General features: G+C 35.1%; 1 protein-coding gene across 3 annotated transcripts in view; it reads right to left on the reverse strand.

The window, feature by feature from the left end:
- The window catches only part of CDH8 (cadherin 8), a 129,685-nt gene that overhangs the window by 69,471 nt on the left and 41,957 nt on the right, over nt 1–18,257 (reverse strand). For all 3 annotated transcript variants that reach the window (XM_085306496.1, XM_085306494.1, XM_085306495.1), the window contains one exon: nt 6,235–6,354. In XM_085306496.1, coding sequence (XP_085162622.1) covers nt 6,235–6,354 — 120 coding nt within the window. The remainder of the gene's footprint in view (nt 1–6,234; nt 6,355–18,257) is intronic.

Consider the following 18,257-nt stretch of genomic DNA (forward strand, 5'->3'; position numbering starts at 1 on the left):
ATAAAGGTTATTATCATATACCCTTCCTTCTTACTTAGTTTTAATGCTTCTGAATTTTATTTTAATAAGAAAGGAAAAAGATCTGCAGTCTCTATCTAGATTGGCTAACTTTCTAAAAAATTATCAATTACAGGAACATCTGAACTACACTCAGATGTAGACAAATTTCAGATAAAAGCCATTAGCCACAGTAAAAATAATCACTAGGAGGAATTAAATATTATGTTATATAATACATTTGGAGTGATTTTTTACCATTTTTGTGCTTTTAAGAAAGTAGCCAACAATGTGCATGATAAATCACCAGGTTTATTTTTTTTAAAGTTTTAGAGAAGATGACAGTGCTTGCCTCTCTGTCAAAYGAAGAGATGAGGGTCAAACATTGCTTTATTAAATCTCTTTGTTTCTTGTATAACCTACAGTTTATCCTATCTTATTTTTTGGCCTTTATTATTTCTTCAATCAAAAATGCTCACAGTTTGAATGGTTATTTCAACAGAAGCATCTTCTCATTAACATTATATACAATAAGAACTTGTTTATACTTTTACCTTCAGACTGGGTGAAAAGTTTAAGTTCTTCCCACACTACTGCCAGTGTATACTACTTAGTGAATGGAAAATGCTTCTTTAGTTATGTAACTTAGTTGCATTGAGATTTGGAAAACAGTGTTCTGCCCATAGCCAAATATTTGTATTTTCACTTTCGTAATTTTCCAGAATGAGCAGGACTGTAATGATCTAGTGTTGATACCCCATCACAAGGCTACAGATTTAGCAGCCATTCTTGATGTATGAAGTTCAGTTTTTACCCAGCTAAGAACGAATAGGCAGTTGTCCTAAGCAGTTTTAAACTACGTCTTTATAGCATATGTTACTCCTTTGTGCATTATAAAGGTGAGTCTACATAGAAGACTGAAAATGTGAACATATCACATGTCAACTTGAGTCTTACCCAGATTGCATCAAGTGCTGTCAAGGTGAAGCTGAAGGCACTGTAACGGAAGCGACCGACTATGAACCCCAGGGGTTTCTACATGTGCTGGAGCCCGTTCTGCTTCATTAGCAGCAATGACACTACTATCCACGCTGCACGAACCTCCCCTCTGGATGCYACTGCACCTACTTGCATTATTGCTCAGGAAAACGAATGGACGTAAAGCCAGAGTTCACACACCTCACTAGCTCTGACACAACAAAGCCCATTCATCCCAATTCATACCCCTTATAATTATTTCAGTTAAAAATTAGTTAACTGCAAGTAAATCTCCAGTAATTGGCAGAGTTATCAAAGCAACAGCAGTTGACAGCATGAGCTAGAAGGCAGTAGTTCAATCCAGGCTCTGACTAATGTAGAATAYGTTCTTTCTTTACACTAATCCCACCAGGGTTTAAATCTAAACTATTTGGAAATGGAGCTGTTTGGAAAGACTCTGTCAAACATGACTTAGTTCTTTTCCTAAGAAGCTCAGGACCTTCCTCATACAGTTGCACATTACTTCCTGTATTAAAACTCTGGTTTTCCATCTCTCTCTCTAGTTTGAAAATGTTACTTTGTCATTTTATCATGAGTAATTACAGAAACAGTCTCTGTGCCTCTCTTTTATTAACACCTCTCAAATATTTGCACAGTGATTTCATATCCTCCTTTAATCACCTCTTATCTAGTTTATACAAATTAAGTTCAATCAATCTCTCATTATATGTCATATTCTTAAGTCTCTCTCACCTTAGCTATCCTGCTTTGAACTTTCTTCAGTGTTTCAGTAGTCTTTTTTATGATGACTGGTCTCATCAGTACAACACACAATATTCTGAGGGCAGTTTGAGTAGTTATTGATGGGTAGAATTACTAATAAACTACGCATTAACAACTTAGATGTAAGAAATAGTTTGTAACATCACAGAAGTGTCTGTAACTCAAAGGTTGCTGTAATTTATCCTGTTGTTACCATATTTGTTTTTATTCTGCTGTGCTGTATTTTGAGGTCTAGATGAAGGAGGATAATAAAGACTAAATTAAAAGAGAAGATTCAGGACTGCCTTCTGCAGAGAGCCATCTTCATCCTTCCTAAGCCTACTCATTTATGTTCTGATTTCAGAACTGCAAGGTATCTCAGTTGTAACAGCGTGGTCCAGAAGGGGCCAAATATCAAATCATTTAGAGCTCTGTTGAATAAAGCACATGCAATTTCATCTGGAAATTAATGTTGAGAAACATTTTTGTGTAAGTATAGAAACAAAATCAATTATTCACTCTCCAAAGAAATATCTCTAAATCTTCTATTTTCATCTCAGATTTCTTGAATCAAACTTTGGCCATTGTACCCAGTGACTTTATCCAAGATGGCAGCTTTAAAAATTGATTTTTATATGCATATGGTAAGGGTTTATGTTTGAATAATAAAATTAATTTTCCAGTAGAGTAAGATATTTGGCTTAATTTGTCTTGTTCATGTAACTATTTTAGCTATGTGTAGGAGTGATATTATTTAAGTAAGTTCATATGAAATGTAAATAAGTCAGACACAGCTGAAAATGTATTTTATATGCCATTCCTATATTGTAGAACACAGTGTCACTTCATATTATGTTCCATTATGATAATCTTATTTTAAAGCTGACAGTCGTGATTAATATCCTTGAAAAATCTTTAAAGTAAGAACTGTACTTTAGCTACTTTTAGCAGCCTTAAGAAAACCCTTCCCCCAGCGTTTTGATTGTCAGTATTTGGATTGTGAGAGAATACGTACAACTTATATACCTTTATAAATAATACACACGCGACTAGTCAGCAAATCTGACATCAGTCAGTCGGACGTAACAATAATGATTTATGGAATATATTTTAGTCCAATGAAGGTTAAATTACTAATTTGATATCATCTCACTATATGTTGAACCTTCCATAGAAAATCTGAATCTGCATTTTTATAATGTATTAYTTTTGCTCTTTATCAATGAACCAGTGATCCTATTAAAATTCACCTATGGAAAGTGAAAAATAATTAAATCTAGAACAAGCCATCAAAAAATCATATTTACTCCAAGCCATATTTATAGCACTGAATGAAAAATAACTTCTGAATTATCTTCTTTCCTGTATCTATAACTCATAGAATAGAATTTGTAAACTAGAACTACAGAAGTACTCTACATATATGCACTTTTCATCTAAGGTAATGGAAAATCATTATTTTATAGGTCACTTACTAGTACTTATTTCTGTGCACCTAGCATTACAGAATTATTTCAACAAGGCAGTTGAGAGTAATGTCTTAGTTGCAACTAACGATGTGGTTCAAAGAAGGATTAAACTTGGTTAATATCAAGATAGCAGGAAAATTTGCCAAAAACTGCAGCTGGTATCTGCTCAGATCTAAATCTGTCCTCGATTTTTAAAAAACAAAGTTAATAAAAGGCCACTCATTTAGACCTAAAGAGCTGAACTTAAACTTTTGATACTCTCCCATGACTGAAGGAAAATCTAAACATTTTTAAGGGAATCACTTTAACATATTCTATTCCTTAAAATCGTGATATCATCTGGGGAGAAAACACAATTCTAGATGTAATATTTGTATACTCTGTATAATATACGGCTGCAGCCATATACATATACTTGTATCTGGTTTGCTTAATTATTACATTTTATGTAGTTTACATATTCTAAACAACAAATCTATACTGGAGGGCTCTATACAATTTGACACGTAAGACGACTAATAAGTTTCCCTAAGTGAATGAAGAACAAAGACAGTAACAAATAAAGCAAATTTGAAAATATCAGGTATTATAAATAACAGATAGAACCATCTGCATACTCCAAACTTAGAGTAGGCTTAAACTATTCTGTGGGTAGCCATGCAAGTAGTACTGTAGTTACACTACAGATGAGGGCCAKTACATATAGATGGCACAGAAAGAGCAGATGGCCCCAGTACACAAACCCATTCAGCAGTATTGCTTTAGAGAAGAATGTAATCTACATGTCCTACATAGTTGGAGAAAAGGGAGGAATCCAAAACCACTTATTCATTCAAAAGCAGCTCCATACTATGAAGCCACATACTCAGAAACTGTGGTAAAGCTGCAGTTGAATTCTTTGTGATTAAATTCTCTTTAGAAAGTAACACGTCATTTTCATGCTAACTGAACTGCTACTCAAAGGAACATTGATAACTAGAAATGAAGGTAGGAGTGGGAATTTAATGCTACTGAAACAGGAGAAAAATCATGATTTTCAGGTTCACCAAAAACCTCTGGAGTTTGCTTTGGCTTTCATGATAACGGAAATCACTTTCCTAGGTGATGAATGGTTATTTCATTGTATTAAGCATAAGATTTTAATGCAATACAAATAATAAACCTAAGCCAAATTAAACAGTTTTTTAGTTTTGGAATATTTTCTTTAAGGCTATTTTGTGTCAAAGAAGTGGAAAAATCTTCTCTCTAGATGGAAGATACACTTCTCAGCTCCTATGTGAAAGCTTATGATAACAGCTAAAGGACTGTAAGTATGTACTTCAYGAACTTCCCTTGTAGAACCCAAGAAAATGGTGACAGAGAGAGCCAACATCTAACCTATCCTCTGATTAATGCTGTATTTTATATGGCATGTTTTCTAGTGGTTTACTCAATCTAAGTTCAAGTATTCTCAGTTATTTTAGCTTCACTGCTTTCCTTAAAAAATGATTTTACAGTTTTAAAGGTATTGCTCCTTGTTATTTTTTCCTGATACTCAAAGTAAGAAACTGGTTACTGCATTTTATTCCATTACAGTATTTCTTCCTCAGTAACAGTGACTTGTTTTCTTTTTGTAACATTCTTGTGTCTGAGGATGAGTTCATACTAGATGCTGCAAACACTGCAGAACCAATACAGTTACCTGAACTCATTACTGCACACTATCATTTGTAATATAAAGGAAAAACGAATCATATATTCTGCTACTTGATGGTCAGGAATCTATCCTAAACTAGAAATCTAAGAAATCAGCCAGCATGAAGTAAGGGGCTTCAATGATAATCCACTTGACATGCTTATTTTTGAGGAAAATTACTGTGTTTACATTATGCTGTTAAGACTTATTTCTTGTAAATCTCATATTTTTATATGAAGCATAAATTAAAAAATGAATCATATTGCAGGGACTGCTTTCATTCTCATACAGCTTTCTTTCAACCCAAGGAAAATACTTTAATGGAGTGATCCCACTTATCCGTATACACACTTTAACAAGGTCCCTGCAAATTAAGGCATTTCTGGGAAAATGAAATAATTCTTCCCATGTAACATCACGAAGTCTAAAAGAGCTGTTTAATATTGGTCAGAAAACTTAGGACACTAAGTTTCATTGTTACCAGAAATATCCTTCAGTAAATTTTTCTAGCATTTCTTTCATAATTTTGTTAATCTGCATGATTGTGAGATGTTTTACTCACACTTGACTCCTTTTTGGCAGCATAAATTCAGGTGATTTTAGCATACTTTAGAATGAGTTATACTTTTCTTCTCCTTAGCGACTTAATAACTTTTAGTGATTAAAAGCAGCTTCTAGTAACAGGTAAAAGAATATAAAAATATCAAATAATTTAAAAGAACACTTCTCAGACATAACTAAATGAATTTGCTGCAAGTACAACATATGTATAACAAAGAAAGAGGGAATGGATTTACTGGCACTTCACTCAAGGCTTTAAAGCCACAGAGAAATAAAGTCATCTTAAATGCACGCTAATAAAACTTCCTACCATCACTCAGTATCAGTTTCTTTCTTTCCCCAAACCTTTTCAATCAAGAAAGAAAAAACATTTTTAATGAAAACACACCATATATTCACTAAAAATCCCAAGCTAAGCTGTACATTGGATATACTCATAGATGGATATAGTCTCATATTGAAAATTGTATTATGTTCATTAAATTCATTCAGCCAAGTCTTTCAATCCCTAATCAATTGTAAATCACACAGCACTTCCACTACCTTCAGTTTTGCTTCAGCAATTTCTGTAATACTGGTGTCACCATTACTTGCATTATTGGTAATACAGATTTTTCTTTGTCTTTTCATGATCAGATTCTGATGAGATACAAATGAGATGTGCATTGCAGCTCAGTTATGCTGAAAGATGCCTACTGATGTTCCCTGTTTAAGTATATGATATGAAATACATACAAGGTGCATTCACTTGTGTAAATATAACCCAGAGATTCAAAATTTGGGGTCACTTACCTGTATGTGGCTCAATAGAAAAGTAAGGCTGTCCTTCCAGAATGCTATAAACCAGCTTAGCACTATTTCCATAAACTGGATCGTCTGCATCTGTAGCTGTTACTTTAGTAACAAAGGTGCCTGAATATAAAGAATATATAAATAAAATTAATATTTAAACTCTTACTAGAAATTTACATAATTGTGATTTATAAATAATTTGAAACAAAAAATATTTTCCTCAAAATTCTAAAGAAATTTGTGAGGTTTATGACAATAACAAAAGAGTAAAGATCAGCAGTAATAACTTAAAACATTACTTTTATGAAACAAAACATATTCCTTCAAGATGATATATACCAGTGGACCAAATTTCTGGGTAAAGAAAAACCTTTTCAGTATCTGTAATATTTAACATTGTAGAATGCATTTAAAGCTACCTGATAGATCTGTGTAGACTTCAAGCATTTGCAAAGGAATCATATCAAAGGGATATGAAATACAAGGTTAATAATACAATATAATATGTTGCATTTAAGATTTGCAAAATCACATTTGAAAGGACTTTGCCAAGTTACAGCAATTGCATAGAAAAGCAATAATAAAAAAGGTTCTTTTTTCTTCCCTTGGCTTCCAGCCATAATAATGGTTTGATGTGGCCAGAGTGACAGAGTCAGGGCAACATCTATTGTTTCTGAAATGAGTCTCTGCCACTGAGGGATCTGTAGTCTAGCCAGAGTTACACATGCCATAGTCTGTCTGAAGGAAAAAAAATGAAAAAATTGCCCATTTTACTTCGTGGGCAACATAGCACATTCTGTTTATGTAATAAGCAAAATTGAATGAAATTCAGTGTTGCTGCAGAGACTTCTTTTGAGGATTTAAAAATATAATGATTACATTAATTAGGCTAACAGCAAAGACAGTGTCTACAGAGCGAGAGAAAGAGAGGTTAAGGACTGCATTATGTTTCTCATGAGCAGAGACATGTTTAGAAAGGAAAAGAACTACAGCACCCACCAAAATATCCCCCCTTTCTAGGTGTGCCATAAAAACAGCTTCCTCTTCCTTCTCACATTTTGTGTTGCTGAATCCAAATTACACCTTGCTTCAGGACAGGGACAGTAAACAGAAGGGGGAGGAGACGCTTTTGTCCTTTCCTTGCATTGCACTCTCTTTTATTCTCTCTCTGTTTGGGAATGTAGGGGAGGCACATTGCTGCCACAGCTCTGTGCAGCTTTGTGCATTACAGTACATGCAAATTATTTGGAAGGATATTTGCATATTTAAAGATTACTTGCATCTCACTACACAGCTTCCATCTCAAGCTTTCATACCTTGCCACTTCCAGCATCAAGGAGGATATGGAGCTGGGAGGACTTTGGAGTGTCTGAGGGGATGGATAACACCTCACTCGGGGAAATTTTTCAGTATTCCCAGTATACTGTTTGTATATGCAAAAGGAGGCAAAAAATGGCATACCCTTTTTCTTTTCCTCAGAGATCACTTGAAGTGTAACTATAATCTCACCTAATAAAACTATTGAAGAATAAGATGCTCTCCCAGCTCCTAGAACCAGTTTCTCACACTGCCAGTCTGCCACTCTACACTCAGTTCAGACCATCACACACAGTTCTGAGAAGGTCTCTCAGATTTAGTAATGTACTCCCAGCAATCTGATTGATGAAAATTGTTTATAACRGATGTAAGTAATCATGAAACAGAGATCAAAGAAATTATTTCCACTATTGAAATTATATAGTTAAGTTTCTACATAGTTTAATCACCTCTCATTTGAAATCTTTGTTTCATGCTGTAACTCACGTTCAGTCTTCTGTAGATGTGAAATATGCCACATTAACATGTTCATACCGGCAATGATATGGAATTAAAGGAGCAAACTTGTTCCTCTCTGTAGCTGCAGAAGACGTTGCTACCTCAGTGCTGCTCTGATCCCTGTGTGAGGTGCTAAGAGTCCAGAAGAACCTAGCAAACTATCCCACCCCCACAACTGACGGACTCACATCCTTAGTTCCTTTTCAGCTAAGCGTGAACAAAAGTTTTGAAGAACTGATAAATTCCTGACTGAGAAAAAGCCCTGTAGATAAAAGGAACTCACAGCCACAGTGGCTATTATTTAGGCAGCCTCCCTAATGCAGCAGAACTCTCCATGCTTTGGACTAGAGCTTTGGATTATCAATGTTTAAGTAGGATTTTACTCCACTACAGACACTACAGTTATAAACTACATGTATACAAATATTTTTACATGCATAATGTGCTTAAAGTTTTGAAGATAAAAACTTTGCATTGAAAAAAGCAGTTTGAATCCAGGAAGGAACACTTATTAAGTATATGCTCTTTGATAAATAGTGTTCTGGGTTCTATCCAGCAAATAAACAGCCAAGGTTTCTGGTTGTGTTTAATTTTGACTGCATTTGCCATGTGTTTGTTTCTTTGTCAATGCTACAACAAACTCATTTAGCTAGGGACTATAAATTTGAAATGGTGCCATTTTTACAAGAAAGCCACTATTATAGGCCAAGTCACTGTTGTCCTAATTATAATAATATAACAGTATTATATAATCTGTCCCAACAACATAATCACTGTTTCATTTTTTATGTACCTAATATTGTCTTATGTAAAGTAATACAAAATCATGTCTAGATAGATGAGGCAAATTTTAAGTTCATTTAAAAACTTTCTGAATTTTTTTCTGAGGTACATATCTGCAATGCTAATGACCCTGTGATTAAATATGGACTGCAAAGAGATTCAACAGATTTTAATTAATGAACACTTCTAATGTGATTTCGCTATTAACCACTGCTGATTGTTTTACTCTGTCAGTGTCAGGTTTCATAGTTTCTCATTGCAACAGCCCAACAATCAAAGACACAATTAACAATAAAAGTATTTTTATATGGCTAGGTAAGAAAGCCTGTGTTTACCGGCAAGCTAAGATTAAAAGCCTTCATAAAAATAAGATGTGTGTGCTCAGCTAGTGTTCTGTTGTTTTGGCTGTGTTTTTATGTGCAAGTCAGGGTACAGATTCTGCACATTAGTCAGAAAGAAAAATGCATATACTGCCACAGGGAGTAGGAAAGCAGATTTTTTTGAGTGGCAGTGAAACGTGCATACTGAAAAAAAAAGAAAACTTGCATGTTCTAGAGGACATAACACATAGTCAGTGCTTGCAATTTACATGAATCCATATTCAATGAAGCAGCCATTTTTCTGAAAGATTGTAATGGCTGGTAAAAATAAAAAATGTGACCATAATGCAACCTAGTGGGACTATGTTTCCTCATTTTTCCTGAGACGTCTGTTTTCTTTGCTTTTCTGATGCCCTTTTTAGTCTCATCCATTCTTCCTCCCCCCTCTTCCCAAATCTTGACAGATTGAAATCTCTGTCTCATTCAGGGCATCTGATTACCAATCTGACAGGGTATTAAGCGTGCATTTGCATTAAAAAGACCTACCATTCATTACTAAGTGTTTTGTTTTTCTAAGAGGATCACCACGCTTCAAAATCTCAGCTAGATTTTGAGTTTGGCTGATAGTAGCTGTGCAGTCAGGAGTGGTCAGAGCAAAGCATTGTCTGTACTCAGTAGGTCAGATAAGCATTCCTTCCAAAATGAAGCCTTTTCTTTACTGTCCCTCTTTGCTATAATCTCACAGGTAGCATGACAGTTGTTGTCATGGTAACTATTGAATAACTAGTAGCATAACTATTGAATAACATGGTAACTATTGAATAAAACTGCAATAATCTCATAAAAACCTCTGTAACTTCTTGACATGCAAATTATCACTGCCTCAAAGCTGAAGAAACTTATTCTTATTTGTTTTTCATTTTGCTGAAATTTTAAAAGGTAAAAGCACAGTTTTAAGCTTCATTGTCCTATATTATTCTACATGAGACTCTCTAAACACAAAACGTTTTAGTTAGAGATTTCAGTAGCCAAATACACAGTAGGTATATGGACTAGAAATCTGTGTGACACACTCCAGAACGTAATAAATACAAAACTCTTTAAAATACAGGTAGAATATTATGACTGGTATTTTAAATTGCATAGCTTGTTGCATATGTAGACATATATTTGTGTATTCAGATGCACAAGTATTTGAAATAGATTGTGCAAACACTTACACATATGTGTATGCTGTATGATTGCTTAAGGTGTTTCGCAGATCATATCTTATTTCACTCCTACCTTCTACATGTGTACTTCAATATATTCTTCTTATTATTAATAGTTACTATATTTCCAAAGCTCTAAAAGCCCAATACATGGATTAGATCTCACAATGCGTGAAAATCTTCTCTCCAAAGAGTCTATGAGCCAAGTATCAGAAAACAGACAAATGCAGACAGACACCTGAAGAAAGACAAGGAAATGAAGAGAGGATGTTAATCATCATGAGAAGCAATGCTGTCAGCACACAGTGGTGCCACAGCCCGGCCTAGTTGTCAAGTGGTATCGTAGGTACCACGGAAAAGAAGAGTTTCAAGGATTACTTTGAAATTGCTTTCAGAACAGACGCCTGAGATCTTGTGCAGATTTGTTGGAAGATAAAATATAAAAGTATTTGCTTTTTAACTGTTCACTGGACACCTTACAGTAACAGAAGCTTAGTGGAAGTAGAAGATGGCACCCTAAGTGGTGGTGAGAGATAGAGATACGGATCAGAATGGTCCACAAAAGGAAAGATGCTTGACTTGCTACAGAGAGAGGAAGCAAGGATATATTCTTCTATACCTATAGTATATAGCCATGATACAGATACGTGAGTGATGAGGACCACATAAACACACTGATAGATATAAGGCTTCAATTAATCTTCTGCAAGCAGTTAAAAACAACAAAAGCTTCCTTTCAATGAGAAATCATACAATGAGGAATAGCTCCCCAAGGGAAATAACAGAATCCTCCTCACTGAAGAGTTCACTCTACTGCACAGGACACCAGATAATGTATTCTAAGGGAAAACCCTAGAAAGACAGGAAGATTAACTAATAGGGTAATTTGTCTTTCCCAGTCRTAATTTATCTGACTTTAAGTAGTGAAATACTGTGATACTGTCATGATCTTGTTTATGATGATTAAGGTGAGGAAGGAGGAAAAGAAGGTTATTTACACAATTCAGTTTTAGGCTCGGCTGGCTAAATTAAGTAACTAGTTGCACTAGGCTTCTGCTCTTTTCAGTGGAAGAAGACAGTGTAGGTTTTTGCTTTGAATTGCTCTCTTGTGGGATCTTTTTTGGTTGATTAGATAGGAATTCAAAGTAAACCATCCAACCAATTTAAATGCCTAAATTTGGATCACATGACTACTTCTTACGTGTAGGTACCCAAAATAGGCCATACCAGCCTATAATATCAACCTGCCAGGAACTCAAACGAGTAGCCTGGCACACCAACATACCAGACAAGTGCCAACCTTGCAAGAGTTCTGTTTTCACTTTACACTCATTTACACTTTCTGAAAGAATCACTCTGCAATTGATATACTTCATATAAACAGAGATTTGAGAACCCTCTGATTCTACAGGCCTACAAAAAATAATAGATGCTGCCCAAAAGAACTGGTAAATCTTTTAAAAAAGCTTTAACATCTGAAAAATCTGATTTTTGGAAGGGGTCTCAGAGAATCAAACAGTAGCAGTTTAGTCAACAGTAGGAAATTACCACTAGATAAATTATAAACAACCATGCAGAAAAATGCAAGAAATAGTTTCCACCAGGAAACTTYAAACTTTTCATGCATGTACCTCTGGGATATAAAGTCAGGTTTAGGTCCATATGAGAGGAATCTGAGCTCCTTCTACCAAATGTTACAAATATCTTAATACAATTTTTAAAGTAGATAGTTTAGAAAATGAATGAAATATTTCAAAGATGTTAATATCATGCAACACGTGTATGAGTCAAAGTCTTTGAACTATTGAATATCCTACAGCATGTAACACAACACTATTTTTAAATTGTTCATGTGTCACTCTAAGGACTTTTTGTCATGTGTGACAAATGGAAAAAATATATTGTATTGTACTACTACAGAACTTTGCAAGGTGCTTGCTATGCATAGGAGAAAATTGCTTTCTGTACAGCATGCAGACAACGGAGCAAGCTGGCAGCCTTCGGCATTTTACAACTGTATAATGAGGGCTGCAGAAAGTGTGGCTGTGAAACATAATAAGCTGCATATTTTATAATTTTTTGTGCATAAACTAAGTGTTTCAGAACTCTGATACTGCTTTTAATATGATCTCTTGGAGACAGAAAAGGTTCAACTCAGGAAATACATATGTAGATCTAGTGATACAGGTAACTCTTCAGCAATTGTCCTTTCTGAGGTTACCTATTGCTCGGATTTAGTTCACGTGAACGTAATAAGAAGGGCAATGTCTTTCAGTTTTAAGGTCTTTCTTGCTACAACTTATAAAATGGTGCCATTGGAGAGCCTGCAGGTATTCCTTTATAAAATTCCCCTGGGTGACTGTTTGTTAGGATTAGAACACAGTCTGGAACATCACAGGCAACAGTAGAAGCGTAAAACACATCTTATGTTTGCCTTAAAGAGTTATGTTTCCTTTTCTTTTCTTTTTTCTTTTCTTTTTTTTTTTTTAATTCTCCCTTTAGATATCTCCTTCACTATGGAATATTAACTGATATTTGTGAGAGATGTGGGAAATAGCTGTTCTTTTTGCTCAAGACTTTTTGAAAGAATGGTTGTCTCTAATCAACTGACTATTTCATCAGCATTCATTCTGTGAGGTCCCCAGGCAAAAACAGTAAAATTGCACGATCACTGTAGAATATATTACAATACACTTCCAAGTAAGGAAAAAAAAAAAAAAAAGAAAAAAGAAAAGAAAAGGGTAATGCTTGACTTCAATGGAAGGTTCAGGTTATGCTCAGGTAGATATTATAAAAATATAAGCGAGTAATAAAGTGTCCCTTACCATGTACAGGAGAAAATCTTTCAATTATAACTATCTGTTACGAAAACAGAAGCTTTTACGATCTGCTTGCTTTGTTTGGTAGAGGAAAGCCAATAAAGCCAGCAACTATAATCCAGGTTGTGAGAGCAGACCCTGAAATATTGCTCCCTCAGGCCACTGTGGAGCAAGCATATGGCCAGAGAGCCCATCTGGGCCCCAGGGAGAGGGTACAGTCGGATCAGACGCCCAGCAGCGTTCTATAGGCTGGCTCACGAGAAAGCCGTATCGACATCAGCTCCACAGGCAATTGCTCATCTTGAAGAAACATTAAGTGCTGCAGATTCAGCAACTAAACAAAGACAGAGGTACCAATGGCACTGGGAGGGAAGAGGGGGAAATGACCGAGTGCTAGAAAAAAATGGATTCTGAAATGGATCTGAATCTCATTTTCCCAATTGTCAAATATGTCCCTCAAAGAGACATCTAACACAGTCCCATCTGAATTAACAGAGTTTGAAGAGCACTGGTCCCCAGTGTTCTAAGCCTAAATCTTTTGTGTTAACAGAATGATATAAATAATACTAATGTAAGTTCCTATGAGTATGTATTACTACAATGAATTTAATTTTCTGACTTAGAACAATGTATCTCATGATTAGAACTTCTCTAGATTTCCCACAATGGGAAAACAGAGAATACATTCCTGTCCATAGTTCTGGGGCATTTCACAGAGCCTCCGTTTGGCAGAAATCTCTGCTGGTCTACTTCAACTCATCTGTCTGGTTTCCAGCTAGGTATTATCCACTGGCCAGAAAATGGCACATATCACAAGCATAGCTCTGGAAAAATGAAATGACATGTTTTAAAGAATACAAAACAAAAAACCTACCACTATTTTAAACTTTTTTTTTCTTCGTAATTTTCTTCATAACTTGGAATTGCCTTGTCAAGAGTAGTCATAAATTTAGAGCCAAAAGAGAATGTATCAGAAACCTGAGTCAAAGATTTTCATGCAGTCATAGAATAGAAATACTACCATGCGATTAATATGCATAAATGAAAGCAAACACAAAAACAGAATTTCAGATTCAGAATACTGGGAACAAACTGCTTGTGACTATCTGGAGACAAGAATCATCTGAAAAAAAATGATTATGGGACAGATTCCTGGAGATTATATAGAACTAAAAAAGCATGTAACTAAGTGCCAAAATTCTCTCTGTCTGGCATCTTATGATCAACATATAGCTATGTCTTTCTTTCCTCATCCTATGAGCCAGGACTATCATACAAAGAAGTATTCCTCTACATGGTGCTCTAGAAAGAGCTATGACTTAAATTCTGATCCAAATGGTTTTATCTTCACTATGTGTCGTTTGCACGATGTACCTTCCAAGACAAGGAAATATGTGAGTTAAAAAAAAAAAAGTGAAAAATTGATGACTGTTAACAGATAGGAAAAAAGTTGTCTAAGGAATCATCACACATTCATAGTTCCACACTTTGCACAGGCAATTTAAGGCTTATTTCTAAGAATTAAACAATGTCTTCAGAACCTGACAATTCTGCCTGACTTGCTGCCATTGCTACTAATTTTAGCAGCTCTGTATGAAGTCAATAAAATACCTCAGTACACTCAGGAATGTAAAGGTTGGTTAAACTAAAGGGTCAGATTATAAATCTCTAAAGAACAATATCATAACTTCATCTATGCTCCTCAAGCTCATAATTACCATTTAAAAACAATAAAAAGCTAATGACATATTTAATCAGACCTCATGAGAAATAGAAAGCACAAAAATAAAAACAAATATTTAGCAATGTATTCTCTCAAGCCTCAATAACAAGTCAAATAAGGGACGACACTGTCTTGGCAGTGAACATATCCCAATCCATTACTGGAAGCTACTTATGACTCTGCTTTTGGAACCTTCTCTCAGTCACACAGAATGTACAGAAAAGATTTAAACACACACGGACTCCCTAAATAATTTCCTCGTGTAGATGCTCTTCAGCACCACAGTTCATGAAGTTGATTATGCACAAGATGAASAAGTAGAGGAACAAGACAACATTATGATATACATTTTCTAACAGCTGTTACATTGTTGCCGTATTTTACAACATCTGCTGCTTCTCTCCTTAGCTTTTGCACTACCTTTGCATTTACCCTTTGGGCTAATTTGTATTTGACCCCAGTAACATAGTCCTTTTACTCTACAATTTTGTGACAAACTATCATTGATTTAACAGTTTTGCGCAGTGCCTTAAAAATCAATGAATATAAAGAAAAAAATAGAGCATGATTGTGCTGGATCTTGATAATGCTTCATCTCAGGTTTTTATTACAACTTTCCAATTTATCAACTTATTTTATCATTATTTATATCAGACATTTTATGCTGATTTCATATCTAGCAGATTTTGTCCTTTTGCAAACAATTTGTAACTGGAGTAGAATTAGCATCTTTGCAAGCACTGGAAAGAAAAACTGCACTGTGTATGGTGTGCTTCAGTATATGTGGCTATATTTATAAGTCTGATCTGTTATTGTGGGAAAAAAAAAAAAGATTGAATGACTTCTTTTTTACAGTGGTGCAATCAAGGGCAAATTTTGCTCCAAAGGAAGACATGGCTTTTGTAAATACTTTTGTGCCAAAATTGAGAATTGATACTCTGACTCAATTGAAAGACTAAACCTTTTTCAGTACAGACCCTTTTCCCCATAAACAGGATCCACTGAAGTGTTTAAAAAACAAAGCATTATTCTGAGGCTTTTTCATTTTGTTAATATTATGAGATATTAAAGGCAAGGCACTTCTAGAGCAATGGCACACTGAATTCCACTCTACATATTTTATTTGGGGAGAGGAGGAGGGAAACGGTGGCTATGACTAGGTGACAGGGAAATTTTAATATCTGGAGATTACTTCTGAAAATTCATATAAAGTTTGGATGCTTATCTGAATCCAGGCCAACTATGAGAGAATTCTCTTCCCCTATTGCTTTTGTTCTTTTTCCATCTGTGCCCTTTTTTATTTCACCATGTTTGTCATTCTACTTCCGTCTTCTTCTGTCTTTCAACATGACGCTAGCTGTCTAAACACTCTTCGCTTCACTGAGAATAGAATGATGAAATCCAGCTCCCCATTCCTCTCGAAAAAAAAGAATCCGAATACATACTGTTGCGAGATGATACCCACTTCTGCTTGCATTACCACCCTACAGCATGCTTTTCGGGAATTCATGAACCTGTGAGTAGCTGGGAAGGCAACACAGAAACTGAACATACTCAGCTATTTTTAAAAAACAAACTTCAGAATCAGTTCCATTTACCCTAATGGATCTTATCTTTCAAAATTACTCATCCATCCATACGATATGTGATCATCATTACAGGCATATATACTGAATTCACTGAAAAAAAATTAAAAGAAATGAGTCACTAGGTTCTTCTTCCTTGAAGCTTAGCTGAATGTCTTGCTAAGAAGGTTTTTAATCAAGTTTCATTCCCAGCATGTTTTTTTTTACATCTAAAACTGAGGTTTTACAAATTAAATTGTTTTCCATTTGTGAAATGCAATACTATTACAATGAAGTGATTCCAGAAATTCCATGTTTTGATCTTTGATTCCTTAAGAAAATTAGTATCAGAATTAAAAGATTAAAATGTTCCATTTCAGCGAAGAGGACATTCCTCATACGCATCATCAGCTTCCACAACCAAATTCATCACTTTGGAGTTGGGGGACAAGGCTTACTAATGTAAATTATATAGAAATTATTATTATAAAAAAAGAAAAAATGGAGATGAAATAAGGGAAAACTCAAGTTAAGTCTCGGAACTTTTTCTGCAATGTGGTCCTCTCTCCTCAAAGAGAAAAATACATTATTTCAAAATAACTCTGAACACAGTGACTGTACACACCACTCAGTACGTGTGTGGGTGTGTGTTCTGTGAAGACAGCTGAAAAGTGAACAGCATTGCTACCGGAGATAACACACTGTAATACTAATCGTCTTTGCACCAAGCAGTGGGAGGAAAACCCTGCAAATCCTCTATTATCTTACTAGGGAAGCAGGATTTTCCAGATATCACTGATATATAACATAAAAATCAAATAGGCTGGCTTATGACCATGTATGTGTGTGATGATCTCCTTATGCACACATACATACATAACGCACACAGAYGCTTTGCATGTACACTGCAGTTTTCACATCCCCAGAGAGTATCATTTATGTTTTAGTCAGTGATGCAAAAGTACCATCAGCGTATTTATATAATGCATCTCTTGTAGCAAGAAATATAAGACCAATATCTGCTGTATTATGTAGCATGTATTATCTATCAGAAAAACTGCATTGTGTAAGAATCTCAATATTTATGATACAGGATTCTGGAAGGTTAATGCGTTCATCTGTATTTTATGTACTGCTTTCCACAGAGGTCCAAAAATAAAATGCCTTGTACTGCATCCTCATTACATAAGTACYATATATATAGCATACAAGGTTCCTCTTCTGTTTCAGAGCATTCAGAACTGTTACAGCATTTTGAGGAAAGAAAAGGTTTAGCAGAACTTTGTGTTATCCTGAATAAGAACACTGCCTAGTAATGACTGTGTTGTAGAAATGTCAAGGCTGAAATTAGCAGTGGGTGGAGATCTCTTTAAAGGGAATTAAGTAAGTGGATAATGGAAATGGCATACATGTAGTGCAGCAAGGAAATTCCTTCAGCACTGAAAGGAAGAAGAGCTTCCTTAAAAATCTTAGAAGTTAAAGCAATTTTAAGAGGACAAATAAAACCTAAAAAAAGTTGAAGTCATTCACAGCATGTTCATCATTTAGCACAGCTCTTGATGTTGCTATCAGTGGGTTAAAGGAGGAAGACTGAAGAAAATAGTAAGAGCAAAACTGGTAAAGGGGTAACATTCTCATCTTCAGCTTTTCAGTTTTGAATTTTGGTTCCATCTCAGATTAAGAGGGAGACTTGATTATACATGCTGCGCTGATTTTACAGTCATTCATTACTCAGGTAATGCTCTGAAGTTTCGGGTGGCAGCTCAGAATTAGGTTTTCTTTTGCAA

Source organism: Rhea americana, unplaced genomic scaffold (genome assembly GCF_003343005.1).
Source record: "Rhea americana isolate MKP2758 unplaced genomic scaffold, rheAme1 scaffold_24, whole genome shotgun sequence".
Lineage (NCBI taxonomy): Eukaryota > Metazoa > Chordata > Aves > Rheiformes > Rheidae > Rhea > Rhea americana.